Genomic DNA, 23,202 nt, shown 5'->3' on the forward strand with positions numbered 1-23,202 from the left:
TTTTTTTTATAAATTTGGGGTAGAGAATATTCTTTAAAGAATTGTATACACAAACTGATAAGTTTCTCGTGACAAATAGTAGTTTTTGATTTTTTATTATTTTCAGGCTATTTAAAAATCGAGCCCATTCTAAATTATAATTACTTCTCATTAGATGTGAATTTCTGTATCTAATTTTTTAAATTGAAGCTTCTGATAACGGATTTAAAATATAAAGAATTCGCTGCTTCGCTTGATTTTTATAAGTTTTAAGTAATACTTTTTTGAATGTGAAGGTTTTTCTTAGGTTACTAACTTTATTCAATTGTTTATTTTTTTAAAATTATTTTTAATGATAGGTATTTTTAGAAATGTTTCAAATAGAAATGTCTTAGAAATGTTTCTTTATAAATTAAATTTCCAGGTTTTGAACAATAGCGCATTTAATAAACTTGTAAAAATTCATCCGATATATTTTAATTCAAATTTTGGAAAATAAGAACAAATTATAGACATTGAGTCGCTGTAACTCAAGGGATGGAACGTTCGTATTCCAAAAAGGTGCCCCAGGTTCAAATCCCAAGATTGGTTGAATGGTTCGAATTCTGCTTCCGCTCAAACAGAATACAGTGCTCACGTAAAGTACTCCCAGTGGTCTACGGAACATGGGTTAGAATATCCTTGCCACCAGACAAAAGATTCGAGTTTTTCGTGGTTTTCCTCTCCATGTAACGTAAATGCTGGTTAGTGCCATCAAAAAGTCTTCCAGACTGACTAGTTTTTCGCATTGCTTGATCCAAGAGTTCCTTTGTCTTCTGGAATGAGTTTAAAATTACTAGGCAATGGAGTTAAACATTGATAGTCGTAAACTCAGATAATCGGTGATTGATATTTCAAAACCAACGAAAAACTTTTTTTCGAATAAATGTTACATATTCCCTATTAACATTGACCGCATAAATTGTATATCCATATAGTCAAGGAACATTTTAATGTTTAAAAATTATTTTTCTGAACCACTGAATGATTAATTGCAAATCAATAATTTCAGAAAATATTCTAATGTTAAAACTACTGTTTCTTAGAGCTACTGAAAAAAATTATTTTAACTAATAATTACTAAAATAAACATTTTAATTAAAATTCCACTAAATTGAGAAATCAAATTGCTCAACCTGAAAAAATTTCAAACAGTTTTCTTCTATACTTTCTGAGAAAATGAATCAGGTAGAGACAACAGAAAATAATTTTTTAACTCGCCATGACAAAATAATAATTATTTCATTTGACTTCTATGCTACTATTGTAATTCATGCCAACATTTTTGTTAATATCTGATATCTTGAGATTTAAATGAACAAAAATATTGACTGACTTTGAGTTTTATACACAGGAAATATCAACTTTAATTTATGAATTTCGTAACTTTTATGTGCAATAGAAATTTCAAAAGCCGTTACATAGCTATGGTCTTGATTGGTATGCACCAGCGAAAGTGACAGATTTCCGGAAATTCAATTACATAACACATCCGGTTTCACGCAATTTACTTGCTTACATAAAAATGAACATAGATAATTTCTCCAACAAAAGTTATTTATTTAAGTTTTTGTTCTGAACTGCGTTGAAAAAAGAATACATATTCTCTTAAAATCAATCACTAAGCCGTTTAAATTATTTCTCAGTAACTAACCGATGAAATATTTTTCAAAGATAATAATAAAAAAATTCTACTGTGTTTCTGATAAACTTTTATTCACTCGTTATTTTATTAAAATGTATTACTGGAAAAAGAGTTGGATAAAAGAAATTAATTGTCCATATTTTTTTTTTTTCAAAATGGTCTAACAAAAGAAATACGCATAAACTTTTTAAATTTCAAGTATTATAACTAGTTGAATATCTGGTCTTCGAAAAAGAATAAATGACTCTGGGGAATATTTGTTTTTCCTGTCGTGGGAGATTTTTTTTTAACGAATCATGAATATTTTATGCCGATAATTTTAAATCTGCAATCGGTTTCTGTCCCCAGGGTCCAGATTCTTTTTAATGACGCTTTTAATCTTTTTTTTTTTCTTCAAAAACGTGACTTTAGTAGCAAAACCACTTTCTGAATTGAAATTCCCAAACCTGAATTTGGCAAAATCAAGTATTAGGGGGACAGGAAATTAATGTCGTTTCGGCCCATTTAATATTTGTTATCAAGATTTTATTTTTAATTAATAATGTATTCACCCTCGTTAGCAACAACCTTTAAATGCCGGATCGAAAATGAATCGAATGGATAGAAAAAAAAATGAATTGGTTTTTAAGACTAGCGAATATTTAATGCGCCGAAATGACATTACTTTCCAGTCCCCCTTATTATTAGTATAAATGCAATAAAACATTCTTTCCCCAATGTAATCAGTAAACCGGTATTGATCAACAATACTCAAGCAAAGCACAAAACTAGAAGACTTTTACCGAAAAATTAAAGCTAAAAATAACTCAAATTTGTTTTTATTTGTTGGCCTTCCCGGTGGCTTTACGTTATTAGATTAAACAAAGCNACATCCGGTTTCACGCAATTTACTTGCTTACATAAAAATGAACATAGATAATTTCTCCAACAAAAGTTATTTATTTAAGTTTTTGTTCTGAACTGCGTTGAAAAAAGAATACATATTCTCTTAAAATCAATCACTAAGCCGTTTAAATTATTTCTCAGTAACTAACCGATGAAATATTTTTCAAAGATAATAATAAAAAAATTCTACTGTGTTTCTGATAAACTTTTATTCACTCGTTATTTTATTAAAATGTATTACTGGAAAAAGAGTTGGATAAAAAAAATTAATTGTTCATTTTTTTTTCTTTTCAAAATGGTCTAATAAAAGAAATACACATAAACTTTTTAAATTTCAAATATTATAACTAGTTGAATATCTGGTCTTCGAAAAAAAATAAATTACTCTGGGGAATATTTTTTTTCCTGTGTGTGAGATTTTTTTTAACGAATCTTGATTATTTTACGCCGATAATTTTAAATCTGCAATCGCTTTCTCTCTTCAAGCTCCAGATTCTTTTTAATGACACTTTTAATCTATTTTTTTTCTTCAAAAATGTAGCTTTCGTTGCAGAACTATTTTCAGATTCGAAGTCCCCAACCATGAATTTGGCAAGATCAAGTATTAGGGGGACTGGAAAGTAATGTCGTTTTGATGAATTTGATATTTGTCATCAAGATTTTATTTTTAATCAGTTATGCATTCACCCTCGTTGGAAACAACCTTTCAATGACAGATCGAAAATTAATCGAAATGGATAGAAAAAAAATGAATTGGTTTTTAAGACTAATGAATATTTAATGCCCCGAAACGACATTACTTTCCAGTCCCCCTAATTATAAGTACTATAAATGCAACAAAGCATTTGTTCCCCAGTGTAATCAATAAACCGGTCTTGATCAACAATACGCAAACAGGCACAAAACTAGAAGATTTTTACCGACGAAATTAAACCTAAAAATAACTCAAATTTGTTTTTATTTGTTGGCCTTCCCGGTGACTTTACGTTATTAGATTAAACAAAACACATTTCTAGTGAGCTGAATTGTATGATTTGCAATGAATTGTATTATCATGAAATATTCCTCTATACTGTTTAAAAGTTTTGAGTACAACATGTTATTCGCTTAAGACAGTGTTTCCCAAACTTATTACTTTTGTGTACCCTTTCTAAATTTTTTGTAACGCTGTGTACCTCTAATAAAAATATGTATGTGTTGCTTACTATAAAAAAAAATTGCACAAAAGTTAGTATATATCAGTAAATTTAATAGATTTGCACACAAATATATCTTATTTTGAAATCATATTTTGATTTTGGAAGTTTTTTAATAATATTTTAAACTTAATTGACTTGGATTTTTTAATATTTTTCATTCCCCTACATCAGTGTTTCCCAAACTTATGACTTTTGTGTACCCTTTCTAAATTTTTGTTAAAGCTGTGCACCATTAATAAAAAAATGAATGTAATTTTTACTATAAAAAAATTCCACTAAAGTTAAAAATCACAATTGGCTGTTGACACCACTAATTATTAACTGTTAACTCTGCAAAAAATAGCCGATAGAAAAATACGTAATGGCTAGCTTTTATGGCTAGCTTTGTTTTTAAATAAAATTTTGTGAAATTTTCGTTTGTTTTAAGATACTTTGTATAAGAAAGCGTAGACCCGCTAAACTGTTCCCGTACCCCAGGGGCTACGCATACCACACTTTGTGAAACACTGGTTTAGGATGTTAAATAAAATTAAACTGACCTATTTAGTCTAAATTCTAATTTAAAAATATTTACATTTGGAAACTTTTTTTTTCCTTTTTCAATTTTTCAAGATTATCGTAACTCTCGATTGATTGCTCGGTCATGCTAAAAGGATCTAAAATTTTTCAACAATCCTTTTAAACCTTTTGAAGATGAGGCACATATTAAAAAAAATCGTGACATTTACAAACCTTTTAAAGCGAGCTTTTTGTTAAAAATTACCGACTTAAAGTGCAACTTGTTTAGTCAACTGTGACAATATCGAATCTAATATGTTATCTTTGAAAAGATGTACTTCCTTATTGCAGATTCGGCCTCTTTCATATAAATTTCAAGGTCGAAATTATGCCGAAAAAATTCTCCCAGGAGGTACATATTATGAATTCATAAGTGACAAAGTGTGCTGCACGTTATGGAGGTTGTACTTTCATGGTCTGCGCCATGGACTAATTTAGCGGAACTCTATGCGAGTAAATTTTATTTCCTGTTTGCGTGCATTGCTCAATTTGATTTGTTTTACCTGTGGCCCTATTAGATGACTAAATTTAAACTGTGTAACCACGATTTGATGGATGCTAATCCTGCAAAACAGGGTATATTTCTGAAACACGCCATACATTTTGATTACAGATGGAGGGAACGATTATTATGAAATATTTGATAGTTTAATTTCACAAATTAATTTAAAATTGACAGTTACATGTGAATGCCAGTTATTATTATTATTATTATTATTATTTATTTTAATGTGACACATTTTGTACGTATAGTAAACCCATTTTAATATTTACGATTTCGTTTGTAAAAAAACTATGAGATTTCATACATTGGTGACTCATGATCTAAAATTTGAATAAAGCCCTTAATACAGGACGTTCTGTAATGAACGTTTTTCATGTGTATTTATAAAATCATTGGCAAAAAGGAAGTAAAAAACGTAACTAATATGGGTCACAAATTAATCTTAAAGCCTACGAAAAATAAGCCTTTTATACAGGATGTTCCGTATTGGACGCTTTTAATATATGTGTCTCAGATCCATGTATAAAATGAGGTAAAAAACATACTGAATAGCGGGTGCACATTAATATTTAAGCCTAGAAAAAAAAGCCCTTTATACAGGACGTTCGGTGATGAACGTTTTTAATATATTTTTCTCCGATCTTTGTCAAAAATGAAGTAAAGAACATTAATATTTAAGCCTAGAAAAAATAAGTCCTTTATACAGGATGTTCCGTAATGAACGTTTTTAATATATTTTTCTCAGATCTTTGTCAAAAATGAAGTAAAAAAAAACATACGGAATATTGGGCGTACATTAATATTTAAGCCTAGAAAAAATAAGTCCTTTATACAGGATGTTCCGTAATGAACGTTTTTAATATATTTTTCTCAGATCTTTGTCACAAATAAAGTAAAAAAAACATACGGAATATTGGGCGTACATTAATATTTAAGCCTAGAAAAAATAAGTCCTTTATACAGGATGTTCCGTAATGAACGTTTTTAATATATTTTTCTCAGATCTTTGTCAAAAATGAAGTAAAAAAACATGCGGAATATAGAACACATATTAATATTTTATCCAGAAAAAATAAGCCCTTAATACAGAATGTTCCGTAATGAACATTTTTTAATATTCTCAGATCCTTGTCGAAAACGAACGCATTATATATGTTACGTACGCAAATTAATATTTAAGCTTAGAAAACGAATCTTAACGAGTAAGCTAATAATAAAGCGTCACAATCTGCTTGATTGCTAGGCAGATCTAAGAAAAGATGAAAGGCGATTATTAAAATCTTTCAGACTTCATCGGGCCACCTGACTGTTTAGAGTTGTTTTAATTTCCCTTCCTCAATAGTGATTTGCCTTATCCTTATAACATTATTGTTTGTATCTTCCCTTAAAAATGAATTTGTGGTCCCCTACTATGTATAGTTAAGAAGGATTTTAAGTAAATAAATATATAGGAGATGGGATTACTGAACATTCTGTATATTATATGATGGAGAAGTGATCACTTTAAGGTGTAGTGAGTTTTTTGCAGACCTTATTAAATAAAGTAATTAAAATACGCAGAAAAAGTAAGTTCATTTGATAACGTTCTTATTTCTATAGTAGTTTTAAAAATTTTGTATTAATTCGCATGATGAAAGCTACAAAGATAAAAATCTACATGGCAAAGTTAAACATGACAACAAAACCCACATGAGCTAGTCATACTATGTAACAATGCAAGGTTTTAATATAATGTTGACTTTTAGTACCTTTAATTCCTATGAAGGAATGTATTGACTTACTGAACTTCACGAAGAATATAAACTGTGAACTTTCAGCTTTTGATTAACTATGTGAGCAATTTTTGGTATCATGAACTCAAGCTATTTATTAGATTGTTTTATCTCTTTTAACTATGTAAGTTTAACATACTTATTTCTTATCAATTGGCTGCCTTGTCCCGGTAGGTGCCTGCACCTTCTCTCCTGAAGGTCTGTCATAGCGAAGAGTCCTAAATTTACCCTGAATATTCATTTTTACTCGAAGGGGGTGACGAGGGAGTTATAACTTGTCTACAGTAAGAACTCCCCCCGTCGCAAAGTCTGAGGCTGTCTACAGGCTAACGCAACAGACAAGAAAAGAAAAGAAAAAAAGATTCCCTTTATTTTGCTGACCCTAGTCAGACCTGCCCTAAGCAATGACCTCACACCCTTACTTGAAATAGTTATACCTCATTACCATAGTCGTCACCATGAGTTCAGACGAATAACTAGGGGAATTCTTACTCTAGACAAACTATACATCTTATGTTACACATACAAGTAAATAAATAAATATATCNTTTAATTCAGAAAAAATAAGTCCTTTATACAGGATGTTTCGTAATGAACGTTTTTAATATAATTATCTCAGATCTTTGTCAAAAATGAAGTAAAAAAACATACGGAATATCGGGCGTACATTTATATTTAATTCAGAAAAAATAAGTCCTTCATACAGGATGTTTCGTAATGAACGTTTTTAATATAATTATCTCAGATCTTTGTCAAAAATGAAGTAAAAAAACATACGGAATATCGGGCGTACATTTATATTTAATTCAGAAAAAATAAGTCCTTCATACAGGATGTTTCGTAATGAACGTTTTTAACATATTTTTCTCAGATCTTTGTCAGAAATAAAGTAAAAAACAATACGGAATATCTGGCAAGCATTAATACTTAATTCAGAAAAAAAATAAGTCCTTTATACAGGATGTTTTGTAATGAATGTTTTTAATATATTTTTCTCAGATCTTTGACAAAAATGAAGTAAAAAAACATATGGAATATCGGACACATATTAATATTTAATCCAGAAAAAATACGCTCTTTATACAGGATGTTCCGTAATGAGCATTTTTTAATATTCTCAGATCCTTGTCGAAAACGAACGCATTATATATGTTACGTACGCAAATTAATATTTAAGCATAGAAAACGAATCTTAACGAGTAAGCCAATAATAAAGCGTCACAATCTGCTTGATTGCTAGGCTGATCGAAGAAAAGGTGAAAAGCGACTATTAAAATCCTTCAGGCTTCATCGGGCCACCTAACTGTTTTGAGGTATTTTAATCTCCCTTCCTCAATAGTGATTCGCCTTATCTTTATGACATTATTGTTCGTGCTTTCACTTAAAGATGAATTTGAGGCCCCCCCCTACTATGTATAGTTTTATAACTTAATTTTTAAGAAGGATTTTAAGTAAGTAAATATACATTAAAATCAAGTATTGTATGTAATCATTAAATAACCAACTTACATTTCTATAAAAAAAAGGTACAATTACTAGTAAAAGCTAATATTTCCGCAATGAAAAAATCATAACCTAGCAAGACATTGATAAATAAAATCCATAAACAAGGTTGAATAGCCATAATTAATTTTAATTGTAAAATGAATAAACAGCAGCCATTTTAAAATTTTCTTTGTTGCTATGGTATCAGTATTTAGTTACGTTGTGTTTCGTTTTTCTTTTCCCAGTAATAGAAAAGAAACTAAGCCAGAGCACAGCAAATTGTTGATGTATTCTGGATTTAGCGCTTTTTAAATATGAAAACATAACTTATTTTTAGTTTATTAGAAAAATTTTCAACTAGAAATAATTTCTTAGCAAGAAAACTAACTTTTTATCAAAAACTTCACAATTTATTCGCCATATAATAACTTGAAAAAAGTGACAAGTAGAGGTATCATAATTTTTATAACCTAATTATTTCATAAAATAAATTATGTTTAATATTATATTTGTGCATGATAGATACTTTGAACAGTTAAGATTAATTTTAAAGGCAAATGAAAAGAATGCTTTCCGAAAATTATGATATTCTGCCAAATAAAATAACCTAGTTCATCACTCTGCTAAGTCTGCGAAAAAAAATTTGTTGCTTTCTATTTCGGTAAATTTTGACTCTCGACTAATCAGAAAATGTTACCCTTATGTCGTAACTCTCTAACAAAATTAGAGAGCGGTAACTCTAAATATAGCTAATTTTGCTATTGAAAATAGTATCATACTAAGGATCATATGAATGAAGAGTATAAATAAGAAATTTATAACAAGCGATTGAAACAAGTCATGACTGTAAAAAAAATATGAAAATTGTCTATCACCGTGTCATGAGTAATTTTTAGTTTTAATAAATGCCACGAGGGAGTTTTGCCTGGTCATTGGTGTCCGCACCTTCCCTGCTGAGGGTTTGTCATGGCGAAGAGTCCTAAATTTACTCTGAATACCCTTTTTTTGTAGAGGGGGTGACGGGGAAGTTATAGTTTGTCTATGGCAGGAACTCTCCCCGTCACATAGTTTGAGGCCGACTGTTGCTATGGAAACAAGAATAGCGTATTTCAGGGAGGGTAGCTTCTCTTCTCTCTAGGGCTAACACAATAGACCATTCTCTCACTGACCCCAGCCAAACCTGCCCTAAGCAATGACCTCACACCCCTACTTGAAATAGTTATACCTCCTTACCATAGTCGTCATCATGAGTTCAGGCGAATGACTAGGGGAATTCTTACTCTAGAGAAACTACACATCTTATGTTACACATACAAGTAAATAAATAAACAAATCAGATCGAGTAAAAATGCATATTTTATCACAGAGGCTAAAATAATGCAAATTAAGAATAAATATTATGTATATTAAATAATTATTAAACAATAAAGTAAATACTTATTCTTTATGATATTTGCAAAATTTGTATTTTAATTTATGATTTTTTTTTAATCAGTTCACTCTTCAAATACCATGTTTAAAATTCAAAGTCAGTCATCCGAACATCATTGACTTATAACAACTGATAACAACTTTGTATAGCCATTTTTCCTGCTCATCACTAAAACGATATAACAATTATTAAAATGACTGACAATATCTGAAGCTACTTCACGAGCTTTTATGATACTCAGTATATATCTTTCCTTTTTGTCAGTCAACTTTAACCCCAGCAAAAGACAGGAAATGTTTATACTCTGTTTTATCCCTATAACTTCTCTCTATGATAACATAAATTACCACATAAACAGCAAACATATATGTATTCAAATTGCACATAATAGTTTCAGCGATCCTATACTTCATGAAATAATACATCACGATTTTCTTATTTGCAGAATCTGTCTCATCTAGATGCATCGCACAACGATCTGGATGGGATCGATGCATCGAAATTGCAGAAGCTGGAGACGCTGATAGCTGACCATAATGCCCTGAAAGCGCTGAACCTCAACGGAGCTAAACTGCGACTGCTGAAAGTCAACGGAAACGGTATGGTGAACAAGACTTGGTGATGTCTTTTTTAGATTATACGACCATTTTGTTTCCGATGTCTTGGAATAGATAAGGTATTTAGTTATTACCTCGGAAGAGTTTGTGAGAAGTTTAATTTATACGTAACAATACGAATTGATTTTGTATGGATATATCGCGTTTGTTTATTTTACTTAATATCGTTTTTGAGATATTGTTGTTATTTATGAGTTCTTTCAAACTATCCGTTCGATCACGTGACATGAAATGAACTATTTGGGGTAATATGATGATAAGCCACATTCTCGAGGTTTTTTTTATTTATTTATTTATTTATTTTTTTTATTATTTTTTTTTTAAGAGAGAAAGCTGCTGAAAGTCAACGGAAACGGCATTGTGAGCGAGACTGGTGTCTTTTTCAGATTTTAACCAATACGATTATTGATATCAGAAAATAAGCAACACGATGTAGGCAATAATATATTTCTGTTGATATCTAGTGAAAATTGCAGAAACTTGTCATGTACTTTTCCTGTTAATATAAAAGAATAATTTGATGTAAAAATGTTTCTTTTGGAAAAGAAAATGTGGTTTATCACTATATTGCCCCAAGCCCTTCAAATATCTTTGATGGTAAGTGGGCAATTTTGGATTTAAGATTTTTGTGATTTTAATTTTCCGAAATTAAATACAAAAATGAAGGGTTTACGAAGTTTAAGATTGAGGAGAAACGTGAACCGAAGTTTTTTGACTAAGATCATAGACAGCTCGTAGGAACCTTCAATCATTTCTTCCATGAAACTACATTGGTAACTTTGTCAATTAAAATCCGAGCCAAGTAGACTGCGGGATTCGAATGACCCCAATGTGAAGATCCTGGTTCAAATCCCAACGATGACTGACCAGTTCGTATAAAGAGCTCCCATTTCGTCCTGAAAAGTATAAGGCGTTAGAAACATCTTGAATTCTTGTTGACCGTCTGAGGCTTTAGTGGTTTGTATGGTACCTAAACAATCGAGTGCTAATAAACCTATTTATTTGTAGTTTTTTTTTTTATAACAATAAACCTTTTTCTAAATATTGCCATCAATAAAGCGTTGTGAAAGCTTTTTTTTTTTCATATTAAGTGTTGTGTTGTAATGATTTTCTGTAAAAAATACTTACTTATAATTGTTTTTCACCTTTGTAGAATTGGATGAAATAGTCTGCAAATTAGCTCCTTTGCAGTTAGAGCATTTAGATATTTCTCTGTAAGTACTTGTTTAATAGATTGTTTAAATTTTGTTTCTAAAACCTAAAATTGATAGATGAAACAACAGCGATAGCATATTTTAACTATGTAATTAATTAAAACTAGTTCATTTTTATTTATTAAATTTTTCATTGTTAACAGACACTTCTTCTCTCAATATCAGAAAAATATCACTAGGGAAAATACTGTATAATAGGAAGCAAGTTTAATCTTACAATGCATAGAGAAAACTACAGGGGGATTATAAATAACTTATACCGATAATTAACCGACTTACACTGCAGAGCATACCGTTGGAGAGAACGGAATAAAATTTTGTAGATAGGTATTATGATCAATGCGCTCTAGAGTAAAGTGACCACATTTTTATTGAAACAAAGCGGGACAAATGGGATGAAATGAGAATTACAATTTAGTCAAACTTTCAACACGCACAATATATATATAAAAATACGAATAAATGTTTAAAAATCAACTGGACTATCAACTGGAAGTAACTCAGATGCTGTTTGAATAGTATAGGTATAGAATGTGCGTTGCACAACCTACTCCAAAATTATTTTGCTTCAAATGTTCGTTAAGTTTCGTAAAAACGTTATTGATGCCTCTTCTAGCTTTCCCTCCAAAATTTACGTTAGTGTTATCAGCACACTGGGCAATAATTTTATTGTTTAAATTATTCTTTTTTAAAATAGTACTTAATAAATCAAAAATTATTTGTGAAGTTTCATCAGGCAATGAAACAAAATCTAATATTCTAATTTTAATTCCTGTTTCTGGATCAAAAAATCTAACACCTGTGGGAAATAATTTTAAATCTTTGTGGTTGGAAGCATCAGAATATATGGATATAAATGCGCATTTTTCTAATTCTTTCTGCAATTGTGAAAACGAATATGGTGAAAAAACATTACAAATAATTGCTTCGGTTTTTGTCCTTGCACATGCATATTTTTTGTCGTATAATGTTTTGATCACTTGCGACGTACAATCCATTGATCTGAAACTTTGATTGTGGTTTATGGTGCGGAAAGCAAATAGCCCTTCCGCTAATGCTAGCTGTTTTTCCGTGTTGCTAAAGCTAGCACTGCGAAAAAACTGTTCCATTTTAGATGAGGAAGCGGCATTATTAAAAAATCTTTTGTGCCTCTTTGTCGCTAGATGTTTAGTAATATCGTTTTTTCCACCATGTGAGACCGAAAATTCAGCATTGCGTTTATCACACCGTACCATATAGTCTATTTTGGTACTTTTAATAAATGGAAATTCTCTGCTTAGCTCTTCATTAAATTTGCATCCTCTTTTTTTACTCATCTTTTATTTTGTGGGTAAATACTAGAAATAAATAAAAAAATTATTACAAAGGCTAAAAAAGAGTATTAAATTTTACCTTATTGACCGTTACTTTGTGGCGACTATTGCTCAACCTTTGTCAATCAAATAATGAGTCAAACCGAACGTCAAATTGAAAACAACAAACCGCACTGTCTAACGGCAGTCCGCACTTATCTGAATTAAGCCGAGACGTAAAGACAATGATCGCACACCACCGAGTAAATCTAACTTGGTACATTGCCTAATTTAGTTTACTCTGCACGCATTTTATGTGTTTTTTATGTATTTTTTATTTCTTTATATTCACCATAATACTTAATAAATAATAGGAATATATTTTTACAGTACATTTAAAATAAGAAATGAAGATATTTTCTAAAAAGCGGGACATTTTTAAAAATCGGCGGGACGCAGGACAGTCCACCAAAAAGCGGGACTGTCCTGCCAAAATCGGGACGTGTGGTCACTTTTCCCTAGAGTGATGTTAAAAATGATTGCATAGCTCCCACAGTTACAGTGACAAAATTTCGAGAAACACCCATTCTTATTGATCGAAACTTAGTCCTTACAGTTAACCTAAAATGAAGTTAGATACTTAGACGATATTTTTAGTACAAGAAATTACGGCACTAAGCTTTTAATATTAAGCTTTTAAATTACGACACTAAGCTTAATAGCATTAATCCTTTGTTAATAATGCTGTGCATTTATTCGATTCATGCTTTAATACTTTATTAATAATACGTATTAATTCTTTGTTACTAATATTTTACTCTTAAAATAAAAGTTTTGATGCATTATACACTGTTAAAATTTTCATTCTGAAATTATGGTTAAATAACTGGCAGCTGTCTGTCCATCCGATTAACCGTAAAGTTTACGGTAAAGAACACTTTTTTCCTTTATGGATTTGAAACCATTTACAAAAAGTGTGGTTATAAAACCATGAATACAAAACTGTACGGTTTCTTAACCATTTACAACTAGCATTTTTCAAAAACGGAAAAAAAAATTATTATCTAACTAGACACAGGAGCTCGGTTTTTCGTAAGGTAATGGTTATTAGAGAGTGCCGGACACTGGAAATTCTTCATGTGGTGAAGGGAATGGAGGAAATATTGTGGTGTCAACACTAGGACTCGAACTCCAGTTCAGCCGATCATGAGATTGACAGATAAGCCAGCTCGGCTATGATATGTACGCCATTCCATGAGAACTAAGTAGCTTCATTAGGTGGTTCTAATTGGAGCGAGGAAATTCTGGTTGTTTAACCTTATTAGGTGAAAACAGTTAATAAACAGTTTTTCTCAAAATTAACAGTTTGGTTGCCATTTAATTTATGGTTATTTGACTGTTTTGGATTAAATATGGTAAAATAATCATTCAATAAATTGTTATTTGACCATTTTTTCCGAGAAATTTCTAACAGTTTTGGGTATAATGTTGTTAATGGTATATTTTGACGAACTAATAATACATTCACATGTTTTAATCGATTGCAATAAAACAAAAATCGTTTGGACATATACTAGTTTCATTTGATCATGTAATTTGTAGACTAAAACATGCGAAAATTGTGAAAATTTCGATCTCTACTTGGTGGTTAAACTTTCAAAACATATATCCGAGCAGAATTAGGGCAGTGAATCTGCAGCACTATCTTCACAGATCCTAATTTATCTTCAACCTCAGCGCAGTCAGATTATTGTTGTAAAATTTCAGCTTAATCAGACAGGCATGCAGCAAAATTTGCAAATGAAAATTATAATAAAATTATACATAAAAACTTTATGATGTTTAAAGTAGAATTTTATACATTGATGGTAAAAAATGAATCTCTTTATAGTAAAAGTCTGTAATCAAGTAACAGAGAAAAAAAAACTCTTTACATTTTGTTCTTTGTTGCATTCTCTCAATCCAGATTTTTAATTTTTATTAAAAACAAATTTAGAAATGTTTTAAAAAGGAGATTCAGCAATTTTACTCATTTGTTTGCCTGCTAAAAAAAAACTTAAATGAAAAGTAATCTTTCAAATTTTATAGTAATCTACAGATGCTATAATAATCTGCCATATTGGATAGTTTCTGCTATCGGGGTACATATGTATAGAAAAATTTTATAAATAAAATAATAAATGAAATTGAGATGGGTATAGATGATCTCGTTACAGTTATTTTTAAGATGATATTATAAGATGATATTTTTAATACACTAAATATAGTTACTTAAGAATTAAATTTAACTTTTATTAATTACTTATGTTTGAAGTATATGATCTCTATACAGTTAAATGAAAAGATACAATTTCTTAATCCCCATAATAAAGTTAAAGTATTAATTAATATATTTATTTCTATTGTCTTTGAGCAGCATTGTTTTAATGTATTATAATTAATTACATCTTTAAAACATTATTTCTCATTTCCTAATGCGTTGATATTAATATGTGATTAAATCTAAACCATTATTAAATTATGCGACAAATAATTAATGATTCTGTCCTCAGATGTTTCATTGCTTATTAAGCATGCCTACACATTTATCATTTATTTGACTGCTACTAATTCTTGTGTCACGAATTTATTGTGGCATGACAGTTTTAATCCCTTCAGTGAAATATGAGCTTTTATCCTATTGCAAAAAGGAGCATAAATTTTGATTGTAATGTCCAATAAACTTTATGTTATCAATTGTCATTTTAATTCCAGCTTATTATTTGACAATGTAATTGTCATTCTATTGTAAGGTCAATTCGGATTCTTTTATACTTTGTAAGATTATTGTTTTGTGTAATTACTTTTTAATGGCATTTGAGATGTATTAAGAAGTGTTGTGAAAGGGATTCAATATGCTTCAGTTATTTACTTTGTATTTCATTTGTTGTTATGAAATGTTGGTTCTAATGGATATAAAATCTTCATTCTTTTTATGCTGAGTGTATTGTTATTTTAGTTGCGCTTTCTATCACAATCTAGTATTGTGATATTTTATTCTATTTTATAAAAGGAAAATACTTGGGAAAGTTTTGGATTTGATCATGAAGAAGCTAAATTCATTAAGTCTTAAAATTTTAACGCATTTTAAATACTTGCTTCTTGAAAATGCCGAGTTAATGTGCTTGTGAAATTACATAAAAAGCGAAATAAAGATTTAGTTTTTTTTCTAAATAATAACAATTAAAATTTCTTGTCTCTTAAATATTGAACTGTGAATCATGTTTACTTATTAATTCAAAAATCATTAATTAATGTTTGTTAGCAAAAGATTAAATATTTATCAATAAAAGTAAAATGCTTTTTTTTTATAAAACAACCCTTACTTTATTGTCGTATAATTCCTTAAACAATAGTCCAAAAACTCACAACATAGTGCCAAAAAACTCGAGGCCTTTCATAGGTTAGTTTAGAATCCAATGTTATTCCATTTGCCGAAACAAGTATAAAATTGGCTAGTAATATTTGGCGCAGACAAGGGTCGCCAAGGAAAACGAGAAATTTTGAAGATACATTTTTTTTACAAATAAACGTTGGGGGAAAATGTACATATTTACAGTATGCCATTTATGTTTTCATAATGAAATGTCAAATTTTGTCTCTTGACTTCTTAAAAAACACAAGAAAGATGTGCTACTCCAAGCATTTCAAAGTTTTCATTACATATTATTAGAATGTGGACGCGGACAAAGAAAACATCTTTCCTATGTCATCTTTAAGAAGTAGAAAGTTAAGGACAAGAAAACATAAGAACACATATGCCATAAATGGCATACTGTATACATATGCATTAAAAAATGTTTTTTTCCTACACTTATTGGTGCAATTTACGTTATTTCAAAATTTCCAGTTTCTCTGTGCTACTCAGCATTTCTGATTAATTTGTCCAGATGATTTCCCTAACATCATACGATGATATGATAATGCAGGTGTCAAAATTGTTCGAAAATTTTCATTTTTGATAGCGTGCCCAAAAGATATTGTTTTTCTTTTTTTTTATGATTAATATTTGATACAGTACTGTAATGAAGTAATTTTTCAAACAATGTAAAAAAATACTTGAAAAACAGTTTGATAAAATATTTAAGGAACTAAAACATGTTATTATTGAAATTATTGAGCTTTTACATAAAACGATGTGTTCATGAAGTAGAGTATTTTATTGGATTCGTTTCACTTAGAACATTAAGTTATATATTGTTCATAACAATTGCGAACTCTTTATTTTGGTAGAAATAATTTTCGCCTGTTGCCGGAGTGGATATGCGAAGCTAAATCTTTGCGAAACCTATTTGCAGAGCAAAATCGGCTTTCAGATGTTCCTGGCGAGTAAGTTGAATTGCTATTCTATTTCTTATATGATGTTCATGTAATATGATAAATGTATATAATAGTTTTGTGGATGAAAGGTATAAGTGACATTTTAGTAAATTTAAATAAATTACCTTTAAAGGCCTTTCCTGGAAATAAAGATAATGCTTTTCTAAGACCGTTCGATGACTTTCAATTGACAAAATCAATGGAACCCTTAAACTCATTTAAACTGTTCGCGTTATATCTTTCTCTTTATTATCGTTTAACCCTTTGACACGAATGGGACATTGGTGTCACTTTTACATATTTTTTTCTGACACTCTCATTAAAAGTAAAAAATATATTTTGGTACTTTTTAATCATAAAAAAAAAGTCCAATAGTTTCTAAAAAAATCTCTTAGTTTATAGAAATTTCGTACTAAATTATAAAATCTGGATAAATATAAAATATAAAATCCGTACTAAAATATAAAAGCAATATTGGTATTAAAATGCGAAATCTTTTGTACTGAAATATAAAATCAATATTTGTACTAAAATATAAAAGCAATATTTGTGCTAAAATATAAAATCAATATTTGTACTAAAATATAAAATCAATATTTGTACTAAAATATAAAAGCAATATTGGTATTGAAATACGAATTCTTTTCTACTAAAATATAAAAGCAATATTTGTACGAAAATATAAAATCCGAAAAAAGGAGTTTTAAAATTATTTTTTCAATCATATCAAACAATTTATCAATAATTGATTTTGTAAATTTAAGAAATTTCTGATTACTAAATGATAATTAATTCTTAGATCTAAACTCTTGCAAATAATTGTAAATTTAAGAAATTATTGTTTGGAAGTGAGCCGTGTTTGGAAGACTTTAACGCAGAAAAAGACACCAGTGTTTCATATTGTATTACCCTAAATTATTAAAGTGCTAAGAATATTATTTTGACTTTATTTAATACAAAATAATGAAAAAAGTGTGATAGATATGTTTAATAGAAATTACACATCAAAGGCTTATTACACTACTGAAATTTAAAGAGTATTGTATAATTAAGTATGACTGAAAAATTTTTTCCAGGAACATTTTTTGTTTTTTGAAAAAATATCGTATGGATTTTTCTTCCACAAAGCTATTCAACTGTTATGAGAGAAAATAATTAAAACTCAATTAAATATATATATTCTTTTTTTTCATTACTTTGTGTTTGAAAGTTTTTATGCTATAAATGAGTTGTATGCTGATTGTATCAGTTTTATGTTATTTATCACGGAAGTGCAGTGAGCCTAAAAAAAGTACAAAGTTATCACTTAAAAGAACTTTTATTCTAATGATCAGAAATTCACAAACTAAGAGTCGTTCTTAATGGTAAAAACAAGAAACCTTCAATAAGCTGATTAATTAATGCTAACAATTAATAAAGTTAGGGAATCCGACAAAATAAAGTAATATCTATTAATAGACTTTTGTAGTAACGAATTCTGATTCTTGATTATTAAATTATGAGGGACATAGCATTATTTCAATCTCGAAAATATATTCCGACGATAGTTAGCGACTATGGCCCATTGGAGAGCATTTAAAGGCCTTTAACATCTTTTTTCTTTCTTTTTTGTAATATTTGATGTGAATTGCAAACTTTATGTACGCAATTACAAACTTCCTTTATCCTAAAATTCATTTTTTTAAAAAATATATAGTTTTTTATAACTACTTACTATTTTTTTAATAATGATCAAACAACTTTAAATTGTAAAGTATACAGATTTTTACTTAAATTTAAACTTAGTAATTTTAAACGAAAAAAGAAAAAATTGTGCGAAATTTCGTCGAATAATTTGGCATCGATAATATTTTTCTTTTGTAAAAAAAAAAAAAAAAAAAAAAAAAAAAAAAAAAAAAAATTATATTTATTTCTTAAAATCAAAGGAAACTACGTATCATTTGTTGATTGTATAGTTATTTGAATATTCTGATAGAACTGTTTTTTTTTTCAGGTTGTTTAGGTTCTTCAGCCTCGTTAATTTAAAATTAAATCATAATTATCTAACTAATCTTCCCAGTTTATCTGTACAGTGCCATATTAAGCTCCTTTGTTTACAGTTCAACCAACTTTGCAAATTACCAGAAAACTTCTTTTGGGCATTTCCTTGGTAAGATTTAATTTTACAATGTATAAGTTAGTTACTAAAAATGAAGTTGATTTTGATAAAGTTCATGCGCCTTTTACAAAGAAAACAGTGAATGTCATTACCTTTTTCGAATTGAAAAATAAAACAAAAAGAAGTTATTACCACCTTCTTAGAATAAAATAACGTTCCCTAGGTAAGGATCGACCTCACAACGATGGCATCGCCCACAAGTACTGACGTATAAGTACCACGCACTAACAAAGTGCGCCACAGGGCACCGTGCATGAGTTACTATTAAATAAATGATTAGAAAAATTTATTTCGTATTATTTTATATTAAAGGACGGATCGCGTTCTGAAAAGTGTTACAAAAGCTTATGAAATGCTTAAATTAGATACTAAAAAATTAATTTGCTTTTAACTTTCATGCTCCTTTTAAAAAAGGAACAGTGAACTACAAGTTACACCGCAGGATTTAATGAAAATTTTTACTATTGAAAAACTGAAAGATCGATAGATATTTTATTTACGTCGCACTAGAGCTGCACAATGGGCTATTGGCGACGCTCTGGGAAACATCCCTGAGGATGATTCAGAGACGTGCCATCGCAATTTTGATCCTCTGCAGAGAGGATGGCTCCCCTGCTTTGGTAGCCCGACGTCCTGCGCTCAAAGTCGAGTACTTTACGGCAGGACAGTTTAACGAGCACCGATACAATGCATCCTCGGTCCCTACGCAGACTGATCAAAGTGGTCATCCACCCGTTTACTGACAACAGCCAGTGATGCTTGACTTTGGTTTTCTACTGGGAACCGTGTTTTTACAATCAGTCCACTGAGGGACACAAACCTCAGGACAGTGGCTGCTTATTTTTGTTGCGACGCCTCTTTATCCAGAATATAAAATATTTAATTTTCATTTCACACGAATTTGCCTTTCAGTTTCCAGAAAGTACCACCTTAAATTTAGAACCTCAAAATGGATGGGGAAAAGGCAGTAAACGGCCTAAGGCGACCAGATAAATTTTGATGATGATAAAGTGTCTAATTTCACCATATATTGTCTAATTCGTGTGTGCCTTAAATATTCTTAGAATTACTAAGAACTATTTATTGAATTATATTATATATTACTTTGAATTATACTGCGAATTATACTTAGACTTACTATATCAAAGTAAACTGTATTAAATAAACTGTGAGAACCAAACTAAATTTTTTTTTTATCTAAGGAATAAGAGCATCAGACTAATTTCTAAATCGTAATATGTAAAACGTCTTTATATTATTTATTTGTTTTGCTTGAGACATATTTTAAAACTATTTCTTTCTTTTTTAGTTTGGAAATTCTTAATTTATCCTATAATTCCTTGAAATCCATACCTCAATCCTACGGTACAATTCCCAGTTTGAAATCTCTGATCTTATCTGGAAATTCCTTAGAAGATTTAACGAGCCTGCAAATCCTACTTCAAAACTCTAGAATAGACAGTTTACATCTAGCTTATAGCAAGCTGAAAACTCTACCAGACAAGTAAATGAATTTACTTTTTCAAAAAAAATTGTTTAAGTCATAATGCAGTGAGGCCTGCCAAGTTGATCACCTTTGTAAGTTGACCATCTGTCTAAGATGATTTCTATTACCAAGAACCGAATTTACCCTATATTTTTACCCCGAATTTACCCAAAAGGAGGAAGAAACTTAGTAATTCATCCCCTTGTCTATATTGTTTGTTGACCCCTAAAATAAATCAAATTTGTCTAGATATGTAGTCGAATTCTATTCAAAACCCTTCACTAGTTGACCAAAAAAAAATATTAATCAGAAAAATTTCTTTGCTTTAATGTTATATATTAAAATTATAAGTAAACCTCTTTAGTAATTTTCCCATATAAGAAAATATTATCGACTAATAGTTTTTAAATACTAGTATATTTTAAAATGCTAAAATAAATAAAATGATTAAAATATAAATGAAAGAATATAAATGACATAAAATTCCAACTGAACATGTTCTTCAGTGTTTGTATTTTAAGTAGTTTTTAATAGTAAATAACTGGCATGCGCTAACTGACAAAATTATGTATATTTGTTTTCGTAAACAAATCAGTTTGATAGTAAATATGCATAACGAATTTTAATTATTTCTGTAATTACCATATTCTCAAAATATCTGAAAAAAATATATTAATATTTGTTCAAAATATAAATATTTACTAACTTAAACTTTAAAATCATGTTAAAAAGATTTAATTGCGTTAATAATTATCTATACTAATATTAAATAACATAATGCATAACGTGATATAAGCATTATTTAAAAAAACAGTGACTTATTCCACCTGTATTTATAAGTTAACCACCTGTCTATGATGACCACTAAAGCAGTGCAAGTTGACAACTTGCGTAGGTTTCACTGTATTAAAACTCCATGTTTAAGCTTGTACGAATTAATGAATGTATATGATGAGAGCTATCATAAGAACAGTATACAGGCTCCTTACGATAGCCCTAAATACACATTTTTATAACCCTGGTCAAAAATGAAATCTAAAAAGGAATACAAATAATGGGTCGTGAATTAATGATTAAGAAGGAAAATCAATAAATTAATAGTAAAGTGTTAATTATCCATATTAACGGTTAATTATCAATATTAACGGTTAATTATCCATATTAACGGTTAATTATCCGTATTAACGGTTAATTATCCATATTAACGGTTAATTATCCATAGTAAACTAATAAGGAGGCGAGTGTACAAAGTGTTTTAAGAAACAGAGAGGAGTTGGAGGATGTTCATTTTGAAAATTCTAAAGTTTCAACCGGCCATTAAACAGATTTTGGTTCCTTCTCGATAGTGATTTGTCAGATTTCGATAGTGTGTTTGTTTTTTCTCCACAGAAATATTATTTTGCGATCTTCATTGTGTATAGATGTATAGTGAACTTATTTATCGCTTTGTTTTCCTTTTTGAATTTTGTTTTAAAGTTTTCAGCGAAAACATTTTCTAGTGAGAAAAATATAGATCGTATAACTGCATAAGTTCGTATAAGTTTAGAGCAAAGATTTATCAAAATTTCAGAAAAAAATCCATGCTTTGTAAAATTAATTTTGTGATGCAGATCTTTATGTGATGCAGATCTTTAAGTGATGCAGATCTTTATGTGATGCATATTTTTATGTGTTATATAATTATGTATTGGGCTACTAGTTTCTTACAGTATGAAAAAAAATAAATGGACCATGAATGACTTATGATCTAATAATGATCGGATCTTCACCTACTAGGACTCAATCTCAATGGTTTAAAAAGGGGACCTCAAATATGCTAATTTTTAACTTATGAAATCAGATACAAAAACGTACTTTCGAGTAACCATACCTTTTTTTCGACGGATTTGGATTTCTGACCCCCAAAATATAGGGGTGGCTACAATCTGGTTAAAATGTTCCCTGTAGGTTGGTCAGAGAATTCAAAAAATTTTGCACACAATTATATGATAAATAATTTTGAACCAAAGATAATTTTATGCAAAAAAATAACTTTTAATAAATATTTATGCACAGAAGGTTTACTTTCAAGGAAGTATTAAACACATTCCCTATCAAGTGAGGGGTTTTGTTAGGGTGTACAAACCTAATAATTGAGACCGACTAGAACTAAAAGCTCCTATTCGGTATCATATGACTAACTTGAATACATATTTGTGTTAATAGGAAAATTATATTCATTTACCTGTAGCTACATCTAGAATTATGTTTCTATATTGTACTTTTTCATATATTCTTTTATTGTTTTTGTATAGAAAAAAAATTATTTTGTTAAGTTTAAATAAATATCCTTGTTGATAGATTATTTAATTATTTCTATATCACTGAAAATATTCTATAATTAATATATATATATATATATATATGTGTGTGTGTGTGTGTATCAGAAAGCACTCTGTTTTGCGGATATAATCATGTGGGCTGAAGAAAAGATTATATCTTTTTTTCCGGCTTTTTTTCCGGTTTTTTAATTAACATTTCTTTTTTTTTTTTAATAAAATGTTGTTTGTTATTTTTTTATTATTATTCCCCCCCCCC

The 23,202-nt window shown here is 29.4% G+C and overlaps 1 protein-coding gene across 1 annotated transcript in view; it reads left to right on the forward strand.

Annotated features, from left to right (window-relative positions):
* LOC107437232 (PH domain leucine-rich repeat protein phosphatase) overlaps nt 1-23,202 on the forward strand; it is a 63,519-nt gene that overhangs the window by 29,340 nt on the left and 10,977 nt on the right. Inside the window, exons 4-8 of the mRNA XM_043043284.2 lie at nt 9,945-10,098; nt 11,270-11,330; nt 16,895-16,990; nt 18,975-19,130; nt 20,449-20,643. Of these exons, the coding sequence (XP_042899218.1) occupies nt 9,945-10,098; nt 11,270-11,330; nt 16,895-16,990; nt 18,975-19,130; nt 20,449-20,643 (662 nt within the window). The remainder of the gene's footprint in view (nt 1-9,944; nt 10,099-11,269; nt 11,331-16,894; nt 16,991-18,974; nt 19,131-20,448; nt 20,644-23,202) is intronic.

This window comes from Parasteatoda tepidariorum, chromosome 10 (genome assembly GCF_043381705.1).
Source record: "Parasteatoda tepidariorum isolate YZ-2023 chromosome 10, CAS_Ptep_4.0, whole genome shotgun sequence".
Classification (NCBI taxonomy): Eukaryota; Metazoa; Arthropoda; class Arachnida; order Araneae; family Theridiidae; genus Parasteatoda; species Parasteatoda tepidariorum.